This window comes from Lineus longissimus, chromosome 13 (genome assembly GCF_910592395.1).
Source record: "Lineus longissimus chromosome 13, tnLinLong1.2, whole genome shotgun sequence".
Classification (NCBI taxonomy): domain Eukaryota; kingdom Metazoa; phylum Nemertea; class Pilidiophora; order Heteronemertea; family Lineidae; genus Lineus; species Lineus longissimus.
This window is the reverse complement of record NC_088320.1, coordinates 4,503,293-4,529,765: the sequence shown is the minus strand read 5'-3', so window position 1 is coordinate 4,529,765 and position 26,473 is coordinate 4,503,293. Positions and strand designations below refer to the sequence as shown.

The 26,473-nt window shown below is 44.9% G+C and overlaps 1 protein-coding gene across 16 annotated transcripts in view; it reads right to left on the bottom strand.

Annotated features, from left to right (window-relative positions):
* The window catches only part of LOC135497913 (histone-lysine N-methyltransferase 2C-like), a 50,717-nt gene that overhangs the window by 10,387 nt on the left and 13,857 nt on the right, over positions 1 to 26,473 (bottom strand). For 4 of the 16 annotated variants that reach the window (XM_064787919.1, XM_064787925.1, XM_064787927.1 and 1 more), the window contains 19 exons: positions 26,126 to 26,399; positions 25,736 to 26,018; positions 24,162 to 25,243; positions 20,894 to 21,074; positions 20,567 to 20,737; positions 18,373 to 20,430; positions 17,946 to 18,088; positions 16,903 to 16,929; positions 15,595 to 15,985; positions 15,093 to 15,415; positions 14,808 to 14,925; positions 13,806 to 14,401; positions 11,401 to 11,518; positions 10,408 to 10,620; positions 8,491 to 8,559; positions 7,373 to 7,543; positions 820 to 5,922; positions 486 to 583; positions 86 to 227 (listed from right to left, as the gene is read on the bottom strand). In XM_064787919.1, the coding sequence (XP_064643989.1) occupies positions 86 to 227; positions 486 to 583; positions 820 to 5,922; positions 7,373 to 7,543; positions 8,491 to 8,559; positions 10,408 to 10,620; positions 11,401 to 11,518; positions 13,806 to 14,401; positions 14,808 to 14,925; positions 15,093 to 15,415; positions 15,595 to 15,985; positions 16,903 to 16,929; positions 17,946 to 18,088; positions 18,373 to 20,430; positions 20,567 to 20,737; positions 20,894 to 21,074; positions 24,162 to 25,243; positions 25,736 to 26,018; positions 26,126 to 26,399 (11,561 nt within the window). The remainder of the gene's footprint in view (positions 1 to 85; positions 228 to 485; positions 584 to 819; positions 5,923 to 7,372; positions 7,544 to 8,490; positions 8,560 to 10,407; positions 10,621 to 11,400; positions 11,519 to 13,805; positions 14,402 to 14,807; positions 14,926 to 15,092; positions 15,416 to 15,594; positions 15,986 to 16,902; positions 16,930 to 17,945; positions 18,089 to 18,372; positions 20,431 to 20,566; positions 20,738 to 20,893; positions 21,075 to 24,161; positions 25,244 to 25,735; positions 26,019 to 26,125; positions 26,400 to 26,473) is intronic. The other 12 variants (XM_064787926.1, XM_064787932.1, XM_064787935.1 and 9 more) reach the window with 12 other exon arrangements.

Sequence of the window (26,473 nt, the reverse complement as noted above, 5' to 3'; positions counted from 1 at the left end):
CTTCTAACCAGCTAGACCATTCATACTCTTGATTTGAAAGCAGCAACTGCAAGGTTAAAGTTGTTCTACCAGGAGTCAAACTCACCGATGATATGATCCTTCTCCTCCTGTGTCTTGGACGCCCACTCTTCGGGACTTAGCTCCATCTCCATCGTGAGAGGCATGCTGTCAATGGCCGCAAGTTGGCGCTGCTGCTCCGGCGTTAGGTGAACATTAGGGTCTTCATCCTGAGAAAGCAAGGAAGAGCATAAACATAGGAGGGGAGAGGATGATGAGAAAACAGTCCACAAATCCCAATTTCAATTTCAATTTTCATTCTTGTTACCTTTTTTTCATGCCATGCTTTGATGTGGTCATCATATTGATCAATATGCGAAGGGGCTTTGACCAAGGAGGGGAGTACATCACAAGCTACTCATGTTTCTCACTTGTTGGGGGCCATGGATGATCAAAGATGACAGGTTATTCTAGAATATCATACTCACATCACTGCCCTGCAACATGGCAATCTTGCCTTCTTGGTTTGGTGACGCCAGGAGCTGCTTCAGTAACATGTTCTGGTTGTGGCGGAATTCCTCACGTGCTGAAATATGAATTGACAAACATTCAAGCACATTTCAAGCTTATGCTGCCTGAAAAGGGTGAATTTCAAACAAATTCATAAAATTTTCAAATAGTCCTTCCAATTTCTAAGTACCGTTACAGTTTAAGGAGATGATACTGCCATATGCCGTTTTTGGTTGATTAAGTAGAGGTCTCCAGCGTTTAACACGAATGTGGAGGAATGTTCAGTGATTTTTATAGGAAATCATTACTCACCAGCCTCACTCTCTGAATATTCCTCCTCATCCACGGGACTCAGGAGTTCACCACCAGCTGCAGCAGCAACCACACTCTCTATCGTTGCATCCAACAGGGCATCAGAGATCTTCTTCGTCGCATCAGAGTTTGGTGGTGTTTTGCTCGTCTCTGGTGGTGTCTTGGCCGGGGAGGCACGTGGAGGGTGACCCTGGTGATGTGCCGGGCTCAACGCCATTGGTATTGAGGTCGGTGTCATCGCTTGGCCAGGTGACGGTGCCCGGGGCATCTGATGTGGATGTGGATGCATCTGCTGCATCATCTGTCCATGGGAATGTGGTGGCATCGGGTGGCTGGGTGACCGAGATGGCGGCATACCGTGAATTGGAGAATGAGGTGGGTGCATTCCCATCCCAGGGGAGTGCGATGGAGGCATTGCCTGTCCTGGGGAATGCTGCTGCCCATGCGTAGGAATTCCCGATACGGGTGAGCCTCGTGAACTTGGTTGACTGGTTAACATCTGTGCGCCAGGGGAAAGCTGCATTCGGTTTGGACTTGACATGGGAACTGGTGGCATAAAGAGACCGCCCTGTTGGGCAGGTCGAGGGCCAGGCATTCCTGAAGTTGTAACATGCATTCCCATGGATGATGGTGGCATTTGCATTCGGATGTCTCCAGGCATACGTGGATGATCACCAGGCATACGGATGTCTCCAGCTAGTCGAATACTGCCTGGCATAGGCATGCGAAGATCTCCTTGCATTCTCGGATCACCTTGCATCCGGAGATGTTCACCAGGCATGCGCATACGTTCACCTGGCATGCGGAGGTGTTCACCTTGCATTCGAATGTCACGAATATCAGCAGGCATTCTCTCCAATCCATGCGGAGGCATCTGACCAGGCATCGATGGGCGGTTAGGATGTTGCGAGTGCTGAATCATGGGAGATGGCCGCGGTGGAGGACCAGACATACGGCTCATTATTGTCTGCTGCATCTGTGACATGGAAGGCCGCTGTTGGAATGTTTGCATGTTCTGTCCGCCAGAAAACTGATGAGGTACTGACGTCCTTACATGAGGATGGAGCCCAAATGGTCGCATGGGCATACGCTGCCCATGGAAATGAGGATGGCCACCCTGCCCCTGCCCCTGCCCGCTGTGAACAAGATGAGGTTGTCCTGGCATGCGTGCTTGGCCAAACATGGGATGTCCAGGAGGTACCCCGGGATGATGGTGAGTACCCATGGCATGAGATGCAGACATGGGCAAACTTGATGGAATCGACATCCTAGGTGACACTGCCCGTTGCAATGACCGAGGTATCTGCATTTCAATTGGGATTCCTTCCATAGCTGGCCCAATGGCATGACCAGGATGGGACAATGGCCGCTGGAGTTGACTGGTCGGTGGATGGCTAGTTGCCACTGCAGGCATAGGCAGGTAACTAGAAGGCGTTGAACGCTGTGAGCTGCATATTGAAGGTTCAGAAGGCTCAGTCTTAATGCGTATGTCCTCCCTCACATGTACAGGTTCAGGTATTGGAAGGGAAGCTGGCCTGGCTCTTTCCAACTCCTTGGCAGTTGGTTTAACGTCTGCCATTACTTGACCAGTCAATGGACAAGACGCTGCCGGATATAAATGAGCAGCCGGCGATCTTCTTGGTGATGTCACAGCGCCAGGTGATCGTCTTGGTGATGACCCAGCTTTTGGCGATTTTGAACCTTCTGCAGCAGGAGGCGTGAATAATGGTCGGTGTTCTGTGGGAGATGGCAGTGGATGTTTTGGAGACTTCATCATCTCTGGAGCATGGGCAGGACTGGGAATTAACGGACTCCGCAAAGGCATTTCCCGTTCACCAATCTCACGCTTGGGCTCTAATGGCACAATTTGCTTCGGGTCTTCCGTGATTCTCGCTGGTAATTCAGATTTGATTGGAGCATGCATGGACAAGTCTTCAGGAACAGCCTCAGGTGACTCTCCTGCTACATGCTCTACCTCAAAGGCAGTTTCAGCTTGATGGGGCTGATGTGCTGGTTCTGGTTGTTCTCTGTGTACTGAGAGATCCATAGGTGTAGAGTCGGGGCTGACTTCGGGCATCTGTTCTGGTGAGGGCTCTGGTAAAATCGGAGGCAGAACGGCAGACTCAGCTGGTGGTGATGATGGAGTAGACTCAGATGCAGATGGAATTGGCAGTTGTTGCTCTTGCTCAAAAGGAGCTGGGGCAGGGGATGATGGTTCTATGGATGGCATATCAGTTCCAAGACCTTCAGGACTAGGAGGAAGTGGAATGGCACTCAAGTCTTGAGCTATTTGCATTGAATCTGCTGGCAGTGTTTTAGGCGATTCGCAGAGATGAATGGGAAGATCAATGGAAGAATCTGCCTGCGGTTCCTCTTTAGCAGGAGGAGGAGGAGGAGGAGGAGGAGGAGAAACGACAGCTGAAGCTTCTAGAGCTACATCAGCAGCTACTGGAGTAACATCAATTGAAGCAGACTTTGCCCGAGACTCTTGAGCCTGTTCTGGTATTGACAAGTCTTCACCTTTTTCTTGGTGTGGCATAGACAAGTCCATTCCAATCGCTTCAGGAGGTTCCTCGACAGACACTGGCACATCTACAGGGACCTCCTCAATGATCTGTTCCTCAACCACTTCCATTGGTGTGTCGTCTGCTTCGACTGGAATGTTAACAACACTTGACGTCTGCTCAACATCGCTGGAGCCTTCTTGTTGCTGTTTTTCCTCATCATTTCCAGGACAATTACGACCATCACTGCACACGCCTTCGCTCACCTCCAAACAGCCACTGCTTATGTTATCCATCTCAGAGCTATTGGCACCCTCTGATGCCATCTCCTGCATCTCCACCTCAGAAGGTTGAGGGTTAGTCTCTTCACTACTGCCAGTGTTCCCTGAATTTTGAGGATTTTGATTATTTTCACCCTCATTTTCTCCACAATGCAAACCATCACTACACTGAGAAGTACTAGCACCTTGATTACCACTATCATTTTGGTCATTTTCGCCACAATGTTTCCCATCTGTACAGCCTTCTTTATCATTTTCACCACAATGTTTCCCATCTGTACAACTATCATTTTCCCCACAGTGCTTTCCGTCTGTGCACTCCTTGTTTTCATTTTCGCCACAATGTTTTCCGTCTGTGCACTCCTGACTTTCATTTTCGCCACAGTGTTTTCCGTCCGTGCAATCTTGAGGATTCTCATTTTCCCCACAGTGTTTTCCATCAGTGCACTCCTGACCTTCATTTTCCCCACAATGTTTGCCGTCTGTACACTCCAGACTTTCATTTTCCCCACAGTGTTTTCCGTCTGTGCACTCCTGACCTTCATTTTCCCCACAGTGTTTTCCGTCAGTGCACTCCTGACTTTCATTTTCCCCACAATGTTTTCCGTCTGTGCAATCCTGAGGATTCTCATTTTCCCCACAGTGCTTTCCGTCTGTGCACCCCTGACCTTCATTTTCCCCACAGTGTTTTCCGTCTGTGCACTCCTGACTTTCATTTTCCCCACAGTGTTTTCCGTCTGTGCAATCTTGAGGATTCTCATTTTCCCCACAATGTTTTCCGTCTGTGCACTCCTGACTTTCATTTTCCCCACAGTGTTTTCCGTCTGTGCACTCCTGACCTTCATTTTCACCACAATGCTTTCCGTCTGTGCAATCTTGAGGATTCTCATTTTCCCCACAGTGTTTTCCATCTGTGCACTCCTGACCTTCGTTTTCCCCACAGTGTTTTCCGTCTGTGCACTCCAGACTTCCTTTTTCACCACAATGTTTACCATCTGGCCACCCTTCATTTTCTCCGCAATGTTGTCCGTCTGTGCAACCCTCACTTTCTCCACAATGCTGTCCATCTGTGCAGTTCTGATTTTCATTTTCACCACAATGCAGGCCATCTGTGCACCCTTCATTTTCTCCGCAATGTTTACCGTCTGTGCAACCCTCATTTTCACCACAATGCAGGCCATCTGTGCAACCCTCATTTTCTCCACAATGCTGTCCGTCTGTGCACTCCTGATTTTCATTTTCACCACAATGCAGGCCATCTGTGCAACCCTCATTTTCTCCACAATGCTGTCCGTCTGTGCACTCCTGATTTTCATTTTCACCACAATGCAGGCCATCTGTGCACCCTTCATTTTCTCCACGATGTTGTCCGTCTGTGCAACCCTCATTTTCTCCACAATGCTGTCCGTCTGTGCACTCCTGCTTTTCATTTTCACCACAATGCAGGCCATCTGTGCACCCTTCATTTTCTCCACGATGTTGTCTGTCTGTGCAACCCTCATTTTCTCCACAATGCTGTCCGTCTGTGCACTCCTGATTTTCATTTTCACCACAATGCAGGCCATCTGTGCACCCTTCATTTTCTCCACAATGTTGTCCGTCTGTGCAACCCTCACTTTCTCCACAATGCTGTCCATCTGCGCACTCCAGATTTTCGTTTTCTCCACAATGCAGGCCATCTGTGCAACTCTCACTTTCTCCACAATGCTGTCCATCTGTGCATTCATTATTTTCATTTTCTCCACAATGTTGTCCGTCTGTGCAACCCTCACTTTCTCCACAATGCTGTCCGTCTGTGCACTCCTGTTTATCATTTTCTCCACAATTCTTTCCATCCGTGCATTCCTGCCTTTCATTCTCCTGTTTATCATTTTCTCCACAATGCTTTCCATCCGTGCATTCCTGATTTTCATTCTCCCCACAATGTTGTCCGTCAGTGCAACCCTCATTATCTCCACAATGTTGTCCATCTGTGCAACCCTCATTATCTCCACAATGCTTTCCGTCTGTACATTCCTGACTTTTACTTTCCCCACTACTCTTCGTATCTGAACAAGCATCTTTGTCCTCCACCGGCGGCGAGACCTTTGAAACCTCTCCCTCAGGTCCAACAGCAGTACCTGGACTAGACTTCATCTCGCTCTCTAGCTTTGGAACACTTTGTTGACTGTGAGGGCTATTGGTATCCATTGGTTCTACTGCACTCTGCATTGGGTTCGGTGGCGCACTCAAGGGTGTGGATGGTTGTGATGTTGTTGGGGTACCAACAGTTGATCCAGATGTGGACATGGGCGTGTTTGACATGGTGGGAGATGAGCCTGAAATGATAAGAAGGTGCTACATTGATACATGAATCTAAATAGGCAATATTGAGGCTTGACATTTGGAGGCAAGTTGGTGAATATAATCACTTTCCTTTAGACACAGATAATATTGAGAACATCACTTTTCATCGGGAACATTCTAGCCAACCAATTTTAAGCTTTAAGCTTTGACTCGACCACGATAATCTGTAAATTACATTATATTAGAAATACAAAGCAAAGTTAAAGGAAAGCAGAGAGAAAACATACACATTACGAGGGTGGATTTAACTCCAAAGACTTGACAGCTATAAATTATTTTCAGTGAACATTTGAAAGGAGTCTGAATTTCAGTGCTGAAATAATGTATCCTATGATACAGTTTGTCTCTCGTAACATGTACATTTCAAGCGTCCGTATTGAATAAGCAAAGCTCAGTTAGTAAATATGGTTAAAAGATATGGTAAGAAAAGTTCAAGATGCTTTCAAAGGGGCACTGCTCAGCAATTTTTTGATTCCTCTCAGTAAATCACAGGATATTTTTTCTTTAATGCTGAACAGAGCTTCTTCTTTAACCAACATAGTGTGGCCAAGAGATCATTCTAAAATGGCAGCATCTAAACCCCTGGAACTCCAATTTCGAAACTTGATAAAATGACATCGTCAAGATGGGAAACAAGTTCTTCTTCTTTCTTTTACTATTCCATGGATCCCATAGTTTTAAGGTGGTGTGTCAACCAAATATCAGGAACTGAGCCACATCGCTTATGACGTCTGGTGGCATATTAGTAAAATCCACCAAACGGTGGGTCATTTCCACATGCAAAACACATTCGCTTCAAGAGGGGAAAAACCACTGGAGAAAAAATATTATCAAATCAAATGGAAGAAGCTAAAATGAGAAAAGTCAATCTTATTGAAATTTTAGAATTAGAAAGGATTGTGAGATTTAAAAGCAGGCAACCGAAAGAAAATAGTGAAGTAATCCCCAAAGAAGGGATGTTACCAAGATTTAGGGACACCCTAACAATGATGTTTATAATGAATGGAAAAAACTGCAAACTAAGTTGAAGCGACTGTCCCAGCAAAAATGAATTTAGTCACTTTTATTGTGCATTTTACTATTTCTCTTAAATGAGCAATGCAGATAGTTTGTCACTTTCAATATATTATCAGTACCCGGCATGCAGCATACTTAATAAGGAAAATGCTGGTGTGTGTCAGAGTCCATGTTTGAATGTTATGGCCTCTAACCTGAATTCAAATGTTATCCATAGGATAAGGACGAAAACTGCATGATCCCTAAAGATGAAGACAAAAAATTTCTGATCCCTCAAAATGCAAACAAAATTTATCAAGATTGAGAAAGATGGTTAGAAATGTCTAGACTAATATCATGCAAAGCATCGATCGATTAGGCATTTAGAATAAAATGTTTGGCCACACTATGGAAGCACCCACGAACCTAGGACACCGAGGAGTGATGGCAGAGCAGCGGCAGCCGGTGCTCCCTCGGCAAGCTGGTCTCCCTTCTTTGTACGTTTCTTGCGCTTTTTCTTGGGTTTGTCGAGTTTGCTCGGCTCACCTGGGAAGCCGGCTCCCTCTAGTGAAGGGAAATGGGGCAACATGGAAAACCCTGTACGAGAAATGGAAAGGCTCATGCAGTGTTTGCAACATGTGCGAACTTAACAAATAAACATTGCTAGTGCAAGAACTTTTGGTTGGTGAACTCTGCCAATATATCCATAGAACATGAAGTGATCACGAAAAGTGCCATTTTACCGGACTGCCGTAAGATGGGACAAGTCTGCCAGTGGTGGAGATTGGACGCTCCACAGGAACCCTGCTCCAGCCTCCAGTTGCAGAGACTAGAACAAAACTCCAACCAAATGGCAAAATTTTCCCTACCAGCAAAATTGATTTCACCTAAATGGCACCTGCCCTCTTAATGAGGGTAAGCAATTCATTTAATCAATGATTGAATGACATCATGCAATACAGAAACCAGAGTTTCAGCAGCCTAACACCATGATTTGTCACCAAGCAGGAGTTGAGGTTTGCAGTCCAAGCCCCACAAGCACTGTGCTCCAATGAGCAAAAGCTATACAATATTGCCGACAGGTGACGGCACAGTTGAATTTTATGCCTCCATCTATACAAGGATGTGTAAGGTATTGTAACTACCACAGAAGCAACAGCAGGCATGTTGTCCTGACTGCATTACTTGTACTTGTAAGACGCATAGGTGACTCTGTCCTGGCACAGCCAAAAAATTATCATCACTTGTGGCGTCAGGGGGTACCGGTAATCCAATATGATTTTGACTTGAGATGGACTTGCAATGTGGGGTGCGATGAAGTTGCATTCAATATATCTGTTGGTAGCTGCTGATGGGACATATTTTACTGGTAGAAACCTTGTAGAGATAATAATGTGGTTACTGTTGCTGCTCAAAAGGTGGACCCTGGACAGTTGTATACTTTTGGGCAGCCCAGTAGAAAGTCACCCATGGTCTTTTCAAACAGAATGAACATTTTCAACAGAAACAGCAACGCTTTATTTCAGTTGGGGCATTTGACTTACCTGGGGGCATTTGTCCAGGAGATGGTGCTTCACCGGGTGGCAGCTTGAATCCTGAAGGCACATTTGGCACTGGAATACAAAGAGAATTTTGTTACAAGGGCCTAATAAATAGACTGAGTTAACTGAATACACTGTTTTCAAGTACAATAGTGAGAAAGTACTTCAGTGTCATCACATTTGAGACACAGACTATGGTTCACTTGAATGAGATGTAATAACCCCCCCCCCCCTCGCCAGTAGCTTTGAGATGTTGTACAACTACTTAAGAACTCCTAGAAGTAGGGTCTCTGAATGAATGAGGAAGAATTTTCTTAAATTGTCCCAAAACTGATGCTTTAAGACATTTATATGCAATTAAGAAAAGGCTATCACTCAGACCAAGAGAAAGCAGAAAGACTCAGAGAGCAAATAAAGAATTTTCATACTGGATACCCATAAACAGGTTTGGTCAACCTGGGATAGGAAGCTACTGAGAATCAACACAATTCCTGGTAGCGATACAACCATATATACGCAATGAAAGTTGCTAACATCTTCATGATGTAGACGTTTATTTACACTATACACATATTCCACGATCGATTTCGGTTCACTTGAACCCTCTTCAGGCGCTATACAAGACTGAATGAGAACCATAGACTGGTGACATACATACTATTATACATTATGCAATGCTTGAGTAATTATAAGTGAGCTAAATTTGGAATAGTTGTAGAAATGATTTTCAATGTTCCATCAAAGAGGCAATACACATCAAAACCAAAAAGCCAATTCTAAACACCCTATTGTCAACTCAAGGGTTGTCATATTTTCTACAACTATTCTAAATTTAGCTCACTTATAATTACTCAAGCATTGCATAATGTATAATAGTATATATGTCACCAGTCTATGGTTCTCATTCAGTCTTGTATACCGCCTGAAGAGGGTTCGAGCGAACCGAAATCGATCGTGGAATATGTATATAGTGTTAATAAACGTCTACATCATGAAGATGTTAGCAACTTTCATTGCGTATATATGGTTGCATCGCTATCTGGACTCCCTCCCCAAGTTATTCAATTCCTGGTGTTTGACTTGACCTGACAAAGGCCAAACATTTTGCAAGAAAACTAGTATTAAGAGCATGCAGGTATTGGTCAACTGATCTAAAGATGGATAGAAATATCAATTTCAAGATGGATTTATTCAAGGTTAGGATTTGGAAATTGTGAAATTTCATCTTTAAAGGAAAGGAGGAAGTTAGCAGACAAAATGCACAAACAGACCACCAGACAGTAGTGCCACTATCAAGAATTATTTTTATCTTGTTGCTATTTTTGTCATCCTGACCCATAAATGCAATCGATGAAAATTTGAAGATGGACAAATTTGCCAACTTTCAAAGCTACAAAATATCCAGCTCCGAGGACCAATTAGCTGTGAATTAGGGACAGTTTGGCATGACTGTTTGGAAGTAAAAATATGCAAGAATCAGCAAGGCATCAATGAGAAATGACGCCGAGTCGACACCAGCCAAGCAGGAAACTGTAGTTTGGGACTTGAAAGATCATTTTTCAAACAATGCCTCCACATAATAAGCTGACTGTATTTCAGTATATCATTATACTGACGAAGATTTCCCTCTTAAATATTCTTGGATGTCTAGAGGCATAGGAGCAAATGGTTTCTCAAGCCCTAAAAGTCTGAACTATAAAATCACTATCATATGCAGTGATTTTAGAGTGAGAATATTCATAGTAGACAAGCAAATGTAAGGTTATAAATACTAGCAGTTACATGTATGTTAGAAACAGGCAAACAGGTAAGGAGTAGTCAATCATAAAGAGGATTTGAGTTAACAGACAAAATGCACAGAAAGCTGTGACGAAAAGAACATAGTGCCAGGAGGCCAACCAGGATCTGTACATCACTTACTTGAAGGCGGTGGAGGACCTGGCTCCGAGAACCGGGCACCTGGGTCGGGAAAGCGAAGCCCAGGTTCCGGATAACGGAGAGGCATTCGAGGACGCGGTCCGTCCATGCGCATGCCTGCTGGGTGGAAGCCACGAGGGTCTAGCCCCATTGGCATTGCCTGCTCTCGAAAGAATGCCATCTGCATGGGCATTTTTAGTCTTTCTTCCATCATTTCTGAAGGTAAAGCAGGACGAGGCTTTTGCTTTTTGTGAAGGTTTAAAAGATTTTCAAAAGGAAATATGAATCAGTTTTTGATCCTTCTTTGTCAATGCACTTTTAAACTTATTTCACAAATATTTCGGACATTTTTCTTCATCCAATGACTTGTCTTGATTTAAACTGAAGACAAGTCACAGATAAAATGATAGTCAAGAAGGAAGTATTATTAGGTCTTGGTTACATAACATTTGTTACAAAGAGATACCCACAACCACATCACCAAGACTCAGTAGTTAAACAATGCCACCCAGTAGTGGTACTTTTTTAGACTTATTGTTATGTCATATCCGACACCAGCGTTAATCCCGATAACCAATAATAGATCTTCACTAAAGAATGTACGTACAAGTATCACCAAACAAGACGTACACACCGATAATGTGACACAATACATTAGTGAATGAGTGTCTAGAGTTTCATATACAGGGTGCCACACAAAACACTCTCAAAAGCTCACAAAACCTATGAAATGAATGGTGCGCATCCTTTGAAAGTTCCACAACTCAAAAATTGAAACACAAAAAAAATTCACAATGAAGTTTGAGGAAGTAGCTTTCTGGCCACTCATCATCAAAAGTAACATCGGCCACAGCGCTGACAAAGTAAAAGTGCTTCTCAACACGGTAATGGAACTCCCAAACGACGGCAAGCCGGCACCAGGTTAGTATAGGTCTCACTAGGGGTACGCAAACTCCAAACGGCAAGCTGTAAAATGTCACATGACAGCCGCCTCACCTTTCTCGTCTTTACCTTCATCGTGCAGCTGGCGATGATGCTCGAACTGTTGCTGCATCTGGCGCTGGATCCGCATCCGTTCCATGTCATGGTATGACTCGCTGAATGGGTTGTTGTCCTACAATAGATATGAGTCTCCGTGTGAAAAAATGCTTCTTTAAAACTACAGTATAACAGGAAATTACATTTTTCACATCGTGTGCATTGGAATTGGAGGCTCAGTAGGCTGAGGAAATTTCAGGATATTCTATACAGCACACTTTCCATGGTTTCCAATGGTTCAGTGTTTAAAAGTACTTATTTCTCAATCTTTGGCTTTCAAAGTACACAAAATCAAGAAACACTTGATACCAAAATACTCAGTTTTGGATTTTTATTTTGAAAAATATAAAGCAGTCCTGCAATTTAGACTTTCCAAAAGAGCAAAGCCAAAGTCACAACAACAATCCAGCCAAATCTTCTTGATCAGTTTTCCTTTAGAAGGAATGAGCATTCAAACAGCCAAGTACTAGGAGCAGACTACTTTGCTTCGCAGCTCAAGAGACAGAGATACAACACAACATCAACAGCAGTTCATTTCAATAAGAAATTCTCACAGCATTTTCTGTCAAAATGGTGCATTTTTGTAATCAGCGCTGTAAATGCAGACTTTTTTTGAAATACCACCACCAGTTATGTATTTAGCTTCAAATGAGCTTAAAGTGGACTAACTTGGAAGATAACTGTTTCAACAAAATATTTTTTTCTCTCTAAAATATTGTTAAATTTCATCAGGTGTGATTAGTAACATTGAAATGAACTGCCTGATTAATATCGATTAATCGTTAAAATTTGCGCAGGGAAAACCAGAGATCAGAGTGGTATGCATGTCAGAGTATAAGAATTAAGATCGGGGGACGAAGAGAGAGTGAACTCTTGGTGGTTAATTCCATCAAGAATTACGACAGTTAAAAGAGGAAGCTAACTCGCTACCGAGAGAGAGAAGGATCAAAATTAAGAAATTCATTTTCACAGCAAGAAAGGGAAAGAACCAAACACCTATCCTCATGTCAGTAACAGTGGTGAAACTGGATTTTCTTTTTGTGTCACCATTGATTATTGTAAAGGACAAAAAGTGAATCTCATTTAGTGAGGCATTAGGATATGCTACTACTAAATCAGGCTATTAGAAAGGCTTCTAGTATCAAATATGTTCATCATATTACTTTGTCAAGACCTAATATTACGTATGTGTACATCAAGCTTGCTGAGAAGGTCACATGCTGCAGTGCATGCCCAGTTATCTGCTTATAGTATAATACAAGGGAATTGTAGCTGCTAGATACAGCATGCAGATATATTCAAGAAGAGAGCTCCATGCTTCGATTTGATAGCTTAGCTATTAAGGTTTGTTATATTGGATAGCCATGCTTGGAGATTAGTAAAGACGTGTCCCTAAAATTAAGCACAGATGCGCCAAGAGAGGAATGCTTTAGAGTCCATGCCATAGCCAGGTCACAGGGCACTTTTATGCATGGGAGTTTTCCTAGGTCAAGAGTGTGGTTTGCATAAAACTACCGCTTGCCAACACACTCTTGGAATAGAGCCCTTAGTGCAAAGCTACCATATTCCTTGGAGCTTGCCTATTACTCAGGATATATCTTGGTGGTCTTATTAACATGCTTTTAGATATTCAAAGGGTTGTCTGATTTGCAGAACATCACATATGGATTGTTAGTAGCCAAAATTCACACGAGTTACAATTTCAGCCACACACACTGCATGACTTGAAAAATTTATAAAACAATCAACTGACTGAGAATATCAAAATATAAATGGTTAGTTTAAATCAACCAGTAAGGATTTACCAAATTAGTGGCAATGACGGGTTAGTAGAACAAACGAGCTTGTTTTCATATTTTACATGTAGTTTTTCACAATACATGCAGCAAAATCAGAACTGAGCATAAAAATTTTGAAGCAAGGATAAAATGTACAGGGTCTAATTTGTTTAAACTTGCTATTTAAGTGTGTGACCATTACATGACTAATTAAGGCAAATTAATTGATGGGGTGGAAGAAGGAGGAGTTTGGTTCCATGTCGCTTTGCTATATTTTCATCAACACAAGAATTTATACCCCTTTCCAAAACAAAAGACGTAGCAAAAAGTGAAAGGAACCAAAGGAAGAAGCCCTAAATCCCCCCAAAAGGGGAGGAGTTGTTCTGAACTGTTCTTAGAAAACTGAGAAGGAAGAAGGACCAAGTCCGAGGTCTGTGTTGGGGTAAACTGCTACAGTTTGCTCCGATTGATTGTGATGACTACCAACAGATCACAATCAACCACAGCTCGTCGAGTCAGTTACAATTTTCTCCATCATGTCTACCGACGACAGCCTCCGGCAATCCCTGGCGTAACTAATCCTACCTTCTGCGCATCGCCCGGTTTATTAGCCGTTGAGAGCAAACCGGATCCTTGCGCTTGAACAACATGCTGGACCTGTTGACCAGGGTGCCGCATCATGTGTCCGGGATATGGATGCTCCATCCGCTGCCCTGGTTGCAACTGAGACTGCTGCATGTATTGATTCGGGATGGAGACACGTATCGGCGTGCCAGCTTGTCCGCCCGGAGCGTTTAGTCGTGGTTGCCCGGGGTGTAACTGCTGTACAATCATTTGGACTTGTTGTAAAGGTGGGCCACCAGTTGGTGTCCCCGCAGGTGATGGGTGTCCTGTTGGCGTGCTTGCACGTGGATTGCCTTTAGGTGACCCGACACCAGAGGGGCCCAACTGGGGTGATGTTACGGTTATAGGGCTGTGAGTGGGGCCCACTAGACTAGTAGGTAGGGTTAAGGGGACAGTTGTAGCAGATGCAGGGGTAAATGGAGCCATGCTGGTTCCACTCACCCCGCTGGTCACCATTGGTTGCCGCATTCCCTGGTTCATCATGCGCAGTCGCTGTTGCATGTAGGCCTCGTATTCTAGTCGGACACTAGCAGGTAGTCTGGCAGTGTTCCCTTGGCCTGAAACCAGAAAAGATAGACCATACATGAATAAGAAATATCCTAGTCTTGAGGGAAGGGTTTATGTTCTTCCACCATGTCCACAGGGAAAGTTACTTTCAGAACAAAGCAATCAAAAGGTTAGAACAGACAACATGTAGAGTTGACAACCAAAAAACAGGGAGGTTGATAGAAATTCCATTCAATTTCCTCTGAAAACCTGGGAGGCAAAAATTGAAAATTGCTTAAAAGATTATGTGCCATAAATAATCACAATGGCCAGAACAGCCCAACCTATCTCTAGGAGGTCAACTTATCAAGTAATCATATCATTCGCGGATTGGAACAAAGACTGAAAATTACACTTAAAACAGACCCATAAAGAGATATGAAATGGTTTTACCCCAATCTATCTGCTCCGCATTACCTGAAGCGGACCTTGGCCCCATCATTTGCTGCCCTGGTGGACCTGCGGGCATGCTACTCGGGGGTAGAACCTGTCCTTGCTGGGGTGGTCCGGGCCCAGGCCAGCCTGGAACTCGCTCCTGAAATGGCAAGACAGATTAAAGTGTGAACCAGGTGGTGAATTTTTACACTTATCAAAATATCATGCAGATGATAACAAGCTAGGATATGACATGGCATCTGGTCATCACTGACACAGCGAAAATATAGCATCAGCAAAACCTCTCTATTATCATAAAGAACATACCTGTTGTTTTGTTCGATAATCCTGCATGACCATCTGGTGTTGTCGTTGCTGTTTGCGCACCTGATCCAGTTCTTTCTGCATATTGGCCTGTTCTTGCCCAATACGGTCCAAATCCATCGCATCAGCCTCGCTCAACTCAGAGCCAACCTTCCTTGCCTGGCGTTGGCGTGCATTCAGCGCTTTCTTGGCCTTGCGCTGCTTTGCGACTTGTTGTTCAAGGTATTTGATCTGCATGCTGTGGACATTCATTTGGTGCATGAGCCATTCTTCGTACTGGGCTTGTTGTTTGCGGTCAGGGTCACCCATGTGGTCTCCAGGCGGTCCTGAAATTCAAATGAATCAGTAAACAGGATCAGAAAAATACGCAAAAGAAGACTCTTGATGTACCCCCAAGGAAATTTCAGCCATTCCATCTATTACCGGGCCACACAAAATTAGGCTGATGCAGGTTCAAAAATGCTGATGTACTTCACTGTGTTGGTACCGTTAGATGTCAACCAACCTGGAGGTCCAGGGGGTCCTCCTGGAGGCCCATGTGGCATCGACGGACTGTGCGCGGGAGGATACATTCCAGAAGGGCCAGCAAACGGAGATGGCGTCCTGGAACTCATCTGTGGGCCAGGATACGCTGGAGGTGGCCCTCTAGGAAAGGTTTGGGCTGAATCTCTAGCTCCCTGAGGCCCCATGTGCTGCATTCGCGCTGCCTCCAACTGCGGTGACATCATTCTTGGCGGTCCTTGGGGCTGTCCCATCGGGAACGGCGATGGTTTCCTGGGAACATCACCCATGACGTCAGCACGCAACTTCTCGAAGTCTGCATCCGAGAGTAGACCAGTGTCTTGCTTTTGCATGATGGCTTGTTGTTCCTGCTGGTGTCGCTGTTCGATCTTCTCCTGAAACAATCATGCATACCTAAAGATAAGACCCTGGTTGCAAATAAGAGCTAGGAAGCTGCGGAGGTGAGAACGTAAAGACGTTATTTTGAGACTATTCACTGTTTCTCGGCAATTTAGGCTTTTACAGCTCAAATTAATGGATAAGTTTTACCTAAATCGCAGAGAACAATCGATAATACCCAAAACGCCAAAGAAAGTTAGAAGAAAGGATGAAGCTAAAACTGACACTGGCCTTTATGAAGGGATGAATGCTTAACCACGGAAGGAACTCGGGGTAAATTTGCCCGGAACTGGGCTGGGAACTGAACCTTGGTCACACACAGAGTCAACTGCAGGCATAAGGCATAGATCTTCACCACTGTGCCACCGGTCAATCAACACCAGCAGACATTATGTAGTCACCAATGATAAGCTAACATGGGACATGGTAGGCCGATAGCGACACCTTACACTAACAGAGATGAGACCGTGAGACATGACGCAGAACTGCAGGCTGTCCAACACTACCTGACTTTTCAGTATAAAATTGACATGAGCCTGCAGCTCAACATTTTCAATGGATTTTTACAGAAGTTACACCTAAATCCACTATGGCATAAAGACTCATATTATTGGCATTTTTGTATGTAGTAATTGTGTCATTCATGAGAAATAGAAATGTTTTAGTCTCATCGCTATTCATAGAAGCAGGGGAGGCACATAGCAGAAAGCAGAGGTTTTAAGACAACAAGAAACATGAAACATTTGACATCATCATCATCAACAGCAGCAGCAGAAGTACCTGGGTATAATTTTTTCTTCGCCTGTTCGGAAAGATTATGTGAGGAGTTCTTCAATATAGATAGCAGTTTCTGCACCACAATTTCTAACATCACAAGTACAATATCGAGATCGTCTTTAAGGAAGAAACTCACCATTATAATGCGACTGTGTTTACGTACCTAAGCACAAATTATTGCAGAATAAACAAATTTATGTCACCAAGTGTGGAAAGAGCAAACTTAGACGATTTCATCTAAAATCAGCAGGGAATTTCTTCATTGGCAAGGGCAGGTGAAACTGAGAGTCAAAGGAATTGTAGGAGTGCCCTTGAACCCGTTTAGCCCCTCAATTTCACAAGTCCACAAAGGATTCTGGAAAGACTGTTGTCAATTTCCAATGGCCCCAAACTGGTACCGTACATGTATATTTGAATCGCCACTCCGGTACGCACTAATCTCAATGATCTTTTAACCTTTTGAGTCCCCAGGCAGAACAGCATCCCGCATAAGTTACCATTGTATTTGCCCACAGCGGGATGCCATTCCACCAACCATGCCTTGTACATTTGTTATTGTGACAGGTGCTGCCACCTTTTGTTTGAAAAATAAACCAATATACCAGTGTGTGCTGTGGTCATCAATTTAATGATCCATCAATTTGCACCTGAAACACATGGCTGCATCCAGAAATAAGAAGCGGCTGTGTGTTGCTAAAAATGCCCCGGGCAGGGGGCATGCTATACCCCTGGGACTAAAAAGGTTAAGTACACCACACTGATCTCTCTGGTCTGGCTGAAACAGTCCCAGTTTGCTTTCTCGCATGAAAAAAATCATAATCAAAATCAATGAACAATTCAGAAATTGGCACAGGATACGAGAAACTTGTGAACTCGGAGACGACCAGAGTATTTTGAGAATGTTTTCAAGTCGAATTAAACTGACAAGAACTAACTGGAGCTCCGTGTTCAATTTGACTTTGAATGACCTCACCAGACATCATTCATCAAGCCGGGGCTCCTTTCACAGAAATTCGTCCCCAGATTCTGCAGGCCAAGATGGTTGCATCTTAGAAATAGCCCCACTTCCCCACTTTTATAACTCTGCCCTTTGTCAATTTCACATTTCAAAGTACTCTCAGTCGTCAAAGAGTCAATGCTGGCCCACACATTCATTCCACAAGTGAAGCTAATTCCTACCTGTTCCAGAAGGTCTTCTAGTAACAACGGCTGCTCTTCTAGAAGCAGGGCACGCTCTTTTTGTTCTCTGGTTTGTTGTTGGGTCGGTGACATCATTGGTGATGGGTTACGAGGCATCTGCATCCGTTGTGGCATACCCTGGCCTGAAAACACGAAAAAGGGCCAATGTGTTAGTATTTGACAGGAGGCGACAACAGACATAACAAGATTTCCAAGGATGTTTCAGCAATGTGCTCCAATATGCCCTTCTACCCTTGTTTCAGTCTGACTCCGACTCGACCTCATTGACATAGGCTCCCAGACAGATTTTGTTCAAAACTATTTGTTTCGGTACAAAACGAAGTAAAGAAGAGATCATCATTACAAGCAAAATACACTTGCCATAAAACTTCCCAATGCTAAAATGGTTTTAAGAAATTGCACTCACCAGCCCCTGGCATCATCATCGGCTGTCTTGGTCCGGCACCAGGTGTTCCAGGCGGTGTAACCTGACTGCCTCCGGGGCTCATCCCAGGAGGGGTAGCGTGACCAGGCGTCATACCAGGAGGCCCTCTCGGCGGCATACCAGGTCCACCTTGCATCCCAGACCCTCCAGCCATCATACGTGGGTCCATCATACGCGGTTCCATCATGCGCGGTTCCATCATGCGTGGTTCCATCATGCGAGGTTCCATCATGCGTGGTTCCATCATACGCTGTTCCATCATGCGTGGGTCCATCATACGTGGGTCCATCATACGCGGATGAAACCCGGGCATACGTTGCATCATCCCTTGCGACGCAGGCATATAACCACGGGGTCCCATTTGGCCACCTGGACCAGGCATTCTGCCTCCTGGGCCACTCTGCATTGGTTGTTGTCCCATTGGTCGCTGCATTGGCTTGGATCCTGGCGGATACGGCTTATTCTGCATCGGAAAAGGTGGCCGGAATCCTCTGGGTCCTTGCAACCTTTGCTGAACCATTGCTAACATTTGTTGCTCCTGGGGTAGGAGACCCTGACTTGCTTTTGAAGGTGATGCCAATGCCTGCGAGAGGGCGCTATGGGTTGTTGCAGCATTCGGTGCGGAACTTGGTACTGGTGGACGAACTGGTGGCATCTGTTGCTGTGGTGATGGTAGCATTGCAGTTTGATTCGGTGTGTTTCTGTCGGTCATATTAGGGCTACCAGTCTGAGACGGTGAGAACGAAGGAGTAGGGGGCATGCTCGACGAATGCGACATTGGTTTCTGAGAAAATGGCGAAGGGACACCAATTCTTGGAGACATCTGGGCCGGAGGCTGGGCATACGGAGAGGGAATACTCGAAGGTGTATGCGAACCTGGCCGTGGAGACATCTGCATCAAGGCGTTGATCTGGGGGCTGTGCATAGGGCTTTGGGATGCAACCTGCGAAGGTGTTGAAACCATAGGGGAAGTTGGACTCATCTGGGCCGAGGCAGCTTGCTTGATCGCAGCCATCTGGGGACTCTGCACGGCTGATCCTGGCCTCTCTTGCTTCACCATAACCATCTCTTCCTTCTTAATTCCCTCTGTATTTTCGCCACCCTCCTTATCAGTATCTTTTTCAGACATTCGACGTGAGAATGCTAAAAACTGCGCCTGGAAATCGCCAACCTGTTTTGCACGATCAGCCGAATCTTTCGACCCATCATCACTCTTGTCATCTTTTCCATCTTCACTCTTGATTTCAGTTTTTACCGCATCAGCTGCAACACCTTCTTCTGACTTTTTCTCCTCTTCCTTCCCGGTTTTATCTGGCTTTTTGAGTCCAAGATGCTCATCAAATATGCTCTTATCCTGGGTGGCCTCATGTAGAGCACTGTCCAAGTCAGGATCAGCATATTCTAGGAGATTAAATGATCCATCTGCCCCAAGCAAATCATCAATTTCCCCATCGTTTGGTTCATCAAGGACATCTGACTTCGGTTTGTCTGTTTGAGTTCTTGCCGGCCCAGGCTGTTGTTGAGTACCCTCTGAAGCCATCTGCTGTCCCACAGTGGTATCTGTCATAGTTACCGGAAGTTGCTGGCTGTGCATCCGAACTGGACTACTCATTGTCTGGCTGACCGTTGTTGCTGAAGACCCAGGTGGCATCCCCATGGTTTGCTTATCTGGCATATGGCTCAAGCGCACCGTCTGCTCCATTCCTGGCATGCGCTGCTGCTGCTGCTGGCGCACCACCATACTATCAAAAGGATCCAATGGATTCGGAGTACCCGGAGGCATACTCGTCCTTGGTGACGGTAGTCCAGGTGCAGGGCCACGCATGCGTTCCGGAACCATCTGCATGAATGGTGGCCTTGGATGGTCACCAGGTTCATGTGGATGTCGTAGCTCAATGAAGCCAGGTCCTCTTTGCGGCATCTGGCCAGGTGACATCCTTGGACCCATCGGGTGACCTGGCTGCCCAGGCCTAGGACCTCGCCATTCTCCAGAGAAAGGACCACGTGGACCAACATCGTGGGGGCTGAACTGTCCACCATCTGAAAGATTGAGAGGAATCCAATTCAGACAAAATGCAAAAATTTCACAATAACATCTCTTAACTTGATCACCTTTTTGCAATAACATCTTCAATTCAAAGAGATCAATATGAAATTTGCTTGAAGTTTCACATACCTGGTCTAATCTGGTTCGGATGAGGTGGCCTGATCATTTGAGGCTGGTCTGCCCATCTCTCCATCATCCTGGGTCCGAACTGGCCTGGGAAGCCAGGCCCCTGGGGTCTAGTATCAACACCAGGTGAGGGGAACGACTGCGACATTGGCGTTTGAGGTTGCGATGAGGAACCTGAAAGAGAAGTTTGTACGTTGTGTTCTCTGTTTACAACACTTACATACATGTAGTAGGAGGTAGTTTAATAACAAACTCTTGTTCAGGAGAAAGAGACCATAGCCAATATTAAGTTGTGATAAATAATTGGTATGAAAATTTTCATTTGTTTACCTTGCCCAGGCACATCTTCCTGCGAAGGCCAGTGGCGCAAGGGCATCTGTGATCGTTCCTGCATCAACCGGTCCTGCTCTTTTTGTTTCTGACGTTCCTTAGTCTGCTTGGCAAGGAGCTCACGCAACTGGTGACGTTGGATGTCCTGCTTCTGTGCTTCTTGGTCGGCAGCGAGTTGGCCCTTAAAATAGAAACGAAAGCTTCTATGTAATAAATAAATGAGTTTGGAATCCTTTCTCGGGCTTGCAAATCAAATTCTGGGATGACCTTGGTTGAACTTTTTCTTTGACCTAAAGTGCCAGGCAAATGAAAGATTCCTTCAACCAAGGTCATTTTAACCTTATCTACTGATTTCATCATGTGGCCATTGCAAGCAGATGCCCTGAAACCATTAGAAAACCACACTCTTAGCTTCCATACCTGCATATTAAAGCACTTTGTTTCATTGTGACACTGACATTCACAGACTTACAAATGGAGGAAGAAAGAATATGTCAAGTTCTGCACTCGTACGGAGGATGAGAGGATTATCGGCTATCATCTAAGTGCAAAATATGTGAAAATCAAGTTCTATTTGTACAACAGTGATTCTAGAACAAAACACCTGATGTAAAGCACCCCGCAAATGAGTGTTTCTTTGTTGTAGTAACCTGCAATAATGATCGCATCCAACAAAATTCTCTTCTTTGCAGACCCTCTGACAAGAATTTATTGAACCTATGACCTGCTATAAATGAATACTACCACCCCACGATGACCAGTTTTAGCTGCAAACAAGCAATCTTTTTGTCAATCATTACAGCGATAATAATCACAGCTTGCAGTGATAAAAATATCTAGTCTGCAGGGGTGCTTGAGGCGACAAAATGTTCTGGACACTTGATTTGTGAAACAAAGACTGAAACACAACAAAAACAGACAGACAGAAAGGAAGGCAGTGGTAAAGGCTACAAGGAAATGAGAATTTTTACAGAAGATTATTTTCCATCTAACTCCCCTTTTATGGCATGCATGAATGTTAATTTTGTTGAAGAACACGGGTTACTTTAAACGAAAGCAAACTTAACTCAGGAACACCAAGGCAAGCGTAGCAAGTTAAGGAACTGGTGTAGCTACCGGCAGTGTGGGCTAGGAAGTTCGTATTTTGACAGTGGAGGATATGCGCTTCATCAAGGATCTTAGTGCAACACTTGTTTGGGAAGGCATTCAAGATTTGATCCAGTTAGTCCAATTATCAATTCTGATGGTCAAACACTGGTATCTTTGCAAGGAGTCCAACTCCAATGTAGGGTTTTTGGGAATTTAACACTGGATTGTTGGTTCTCAACATTGGGTATTCAGGATTCAACTGTGGGTCAAATAGGTCTGGACACAGGCACTGGGTATTTTGCATTTGGCACTGGATCACTGTCGAAGGTTTAAAACAGTAGGTCAGAGGGACAGGATCACGTCAACTCCAATGGGTTTTTGGGGTCGAACGTTCTGTTTCACAAGTTTGACTGAACCAAGGCAGGACTGGTTGGTCCAGTTTTTGTTCATGCAAAATCTAGTTGGACACGGGACAAGCTTTGAAACTCATGCTTTTGAAAACAAAATAAAATCCAAATTAGTTCATGCCACCATTTTCAACTTACCCGCTCGCTATCGGCCAACTCGCCCGGAGTAAGTTGCGTAGAAGCCTTAATACCAAGGTAAGAAAGCCGTCTGCTGAAGACGTGCTCAAGCTACCAGCACAAGACAATCAACACATAGAAAAGAGGGAAAAATGAATGTTAAATTAAAACGTCTGCCTGACTTTAGTGGGTGGGTGGAGAAGAGTTAGTGGTTTAGTTCCGGTACTGGGTCAGCGTGGAAGACAACCAAAATTTAGAAGTTCTATCAACTTGGGTAGGTCATGCAATCAAAGAGGCAGCTTGCATTTGAAGTCAACCTAATCTTGCTGATTTCTGTAAACCCCAAGCAACTTCCTTTTTCATAATAGCAACTGATACTCCACTAACAGTTGACAAGATTGAGCCGAAAGTCAACTGAAAATCTGCGCTGGTGGAGGTATGTTTTTAGTTCTCCACATGATCTCCCAGCCACATTTTGGTACAGTTTTGCAGTGAATTCTCATTGGAACGTGTAGGGAAGATGACAGGAACACTTCATTGACAGGATGGGGAGGAGAATGAGGCCCGAGGTGGTGGAATGCCCGCAAGCCCCCAATCACAGCTGACACAGCACCATTTCAAACAAGGCAAAGATGAAGCAGGTAAGATCTACACTGGACAGGATGTGAGTGACAGGGATGGATTTGTGGAGGAGGGAAGGGACAACTTGGTGAAGGGCGGATGGTTCTCGTCCTGGGCATGACTGATCTGCTCATAAGTAATCTGTTGGTCACTATCCACACATTTTGAAAGTTGAGTTTTACAAACATTGGCTTCCGAAAATCATCAAATATACAACATTCTTAGTTTGGTTCATGGTTGTCTGTGGAAAACTTTTCACAGATTTTTTGATCAATGGAATGTTGCTGCTGAAACCCCTGCACTACATCCTGTCCATGGCATGTTAGAAAACCAAACCAGTACATTTGGAAGACTTGAGCTCAGCTGCAAGAACTAAAAAAACTCCCCCTTGGTCACACTTTTTCAAATTGGTTCCAAATCCAAGCTAGGTTTAGTAGAATAGGACTTTCGAGCTTATTACATGTACAGTAGAAAGGAGAGGGATCAAGCATCTTTTTGGACAACATAAAGCACCACACAAATATTGTAAAGGTCCCCCACATAAAGGCAAAGGGTATTTCGCTGAAGTCTTCCAGTTGTATGATGATATGGCCACATGTTATCAACATCATGTTCAAATTGCAAACGGATTAGTAATAGTACCAACACCAAGGAGAGAGTTGACAATGAGTTGAGTGACATGAAACGTTTGGGAAAGTGCAGGGCATTTACAGACAAATATACGGAGACATTTTCTTCAAATTTGAGGTTTCCTAATTGGGTGTGGGACACCCTCCTACTTAGAGCAAGGATGTGAGGGAACCCGATAGTGCTGTTCATAATATCCTGCGATGTTTTTGGGCAATAAATGGTTTGTACAGGATGATCTGAGATGTGCAAAAGCCTGCCACCGAAAGCAAGTTGTAAACGGCCACATAAAAATGCTGTTGAGAAGTTATTTCAATAAAAGTAAATGGTCAAAATAAAGACCAATCTAAGAACTTTCAACGTGCACGAGAGTGCAGATAAATCTGGAAAAGCAGAAAACTTCTTACCGGCTTGTCTTCCATGAAATGGCTCCTCTCCCCACTGAGAATCTGCTGCAGGTTTGGATCAACATCCTGACCTTCTACTCCGGGCGGAAACGATCCGACTGGGCTGGCCTGCGACGTCTGCTGATGCGTGAACGACTCTTGGGACGACGACCGCGAAAGCGAGGGGATGAATTGATCTGGCGGACGCTGCCCCATAGAGAAACTTTCTGTTGATACAGGCCGTGGTGTTGATGGCTGTTGCCCGAATGGGTCCTTTGGAAGCGATCCTGGCGTACCTGGTTGTTGCGTGTAAGCATCTTGTGGGCCAGGCCCGCTGGGGTGATTCTGTATCTGGAACGATTCCGGTGGTCGGATATTTCCAACGCCCGGCCCCCGGGGCCCAAACGAATCTGGCATTTGCAATCTAGGTGGTCGCTGCATGCGTAACTGTCCAATCATGGCAGATTGTGGTCCGGGCTTTCGCTGACCTTGAGCAAATGGGTCACCAGTTCGTGGCCCGGGTAAGGGGAAAGGTGGTGCTCCTGATCTTGGACTTTGATGACCGAAGTTTTCTGCTGCTGCTTGCGCCATCCTCGCTCGCATAATCTCATCTGGAATTCTTGGCATAAGCTGAGGTTGGCTCACATTTTCCATTCGGGGTCCTGAAGGTCTTGTGAATGATGATGATGATCTTGGAGTTCCTGGCGGAAGGGCATATGGATCTATTGGGCGGGGCATACCCTGGAAACCGTCATGTGGTCCCATCGGTCGGATATGATCCATTGGGGGTCGGGGTTGTGGCTCGGGTCGAGGTGTTCCAGGCTGATGGGCATATGGATCCATAGGCGGTCTGGGTCCAGGAAATTGCTCAACACTCGGTACCGGGCGTGGTGTTCCAGGAGGCAACGCATATGGATCACGATCCCAAGGCGGGCCTGGTTTTGAAGTCGGGGGCACAAACTGTGGTCCTATGGAGTCTGGTGTGCTCGGCAAGGAACCTTCACGGCTCACTTGACCTTGTGAGCCAGCCTCGCCCTCCATACCTCCCATGACACCCTGGGGCGAACTCATCTCTTCACCGTCGGCAATGACTTTACTGATTACTGCAATAAAGCAAAATGAATTCATGTGGTAAAGGAACAAACAAAAAGACCTAGAAAATATCAGCAAATTCAGTTAATTTTACAACACAAAACACAACATCGCACTAACATGAAATCTGTTCAGTTTCTTCCTAAACCAAGGTTTCATTATGATCCAAGCCACAAGTCACTTTCACTACAGGTAACTTTCAAACATTTGCAATACAAGTGAAGCCCAAAGTGGTCAAATAGAAGCCAAAAGTTGTTCTAAAGTTCGGAGAATACTAACACAGAGCTCTTCTCAATTTTCTCGCACTAATGATTTGCTATCTCTCCTAATTTATGAACTTGTGTGTGCCACCTGTGTAGTGACAGAAGCCAGTGGTTGATTTTGAGCAATTTGTTAGATAACAGAGCTCTTTCCTCTACCGAAGTTGCTTTGATTGCAAAGTAAAGGATTAGAATCTGGTGATGCGGGCTACACATCATCTCAGATTCATCTACTAAGCGTACCTGCATCGATCTTACGTTCTTGCGCCTGTTGATGTCTCATCTGTTGCAGGTGCTTCCACTGCCTCTCCTGCTCCTGCTCCCTTATCGCCCGCTGCTCCTTCATGAACTTCTCCTCAACTGACATCTGTTTCTGTCGTGGCGGGGGTGGTGGTAGCATCTGACCTGCTGGGCCACGAGTTGGTGCCATCATTGGCGGCATTGGAACAGGCTTTGGCTGTTCCGGTATGACCATTTTTGCAGTGCGCTGCAGTCTGCTGCTCGCACGGTTCTCACGAGCTTTGGCCTGAAATAGGTGTTTGAATAATGAACATAGTTCAGGAATTGAGCAGACGACATCCATTAAAATTAACAATGGCAAAGTTTTCAGCTTGACAAACAAACAACACTCACCAAATAAGGAGTCTTTGCATCCGGAGGCACCCTACGCCATATCTTTGCGATCTGTTTGGCCCGTTCGTTCCAGTCTGGGTATTGCGCCTTCAGTTCAGGATGGTTCATATTTGCATAAAGAACGGGAGATATAGATGACATATCTCCAAGAGGTTCGTCTTTTTCCCATTTCATGATGTTGCGTTTATTGTAGGAGAGTTGTTCCTCATTGTCGTCTTGGCCGGGCCACATGGGGGCACCAGGGGCATCTGAGAAACTTGGACTGAATTGTGGACTGGAAAATAGAATGGCACGTTCTATAATGTCCAGGACAATATCAATATTGATACAGGTGAAGTTAATCGGCGA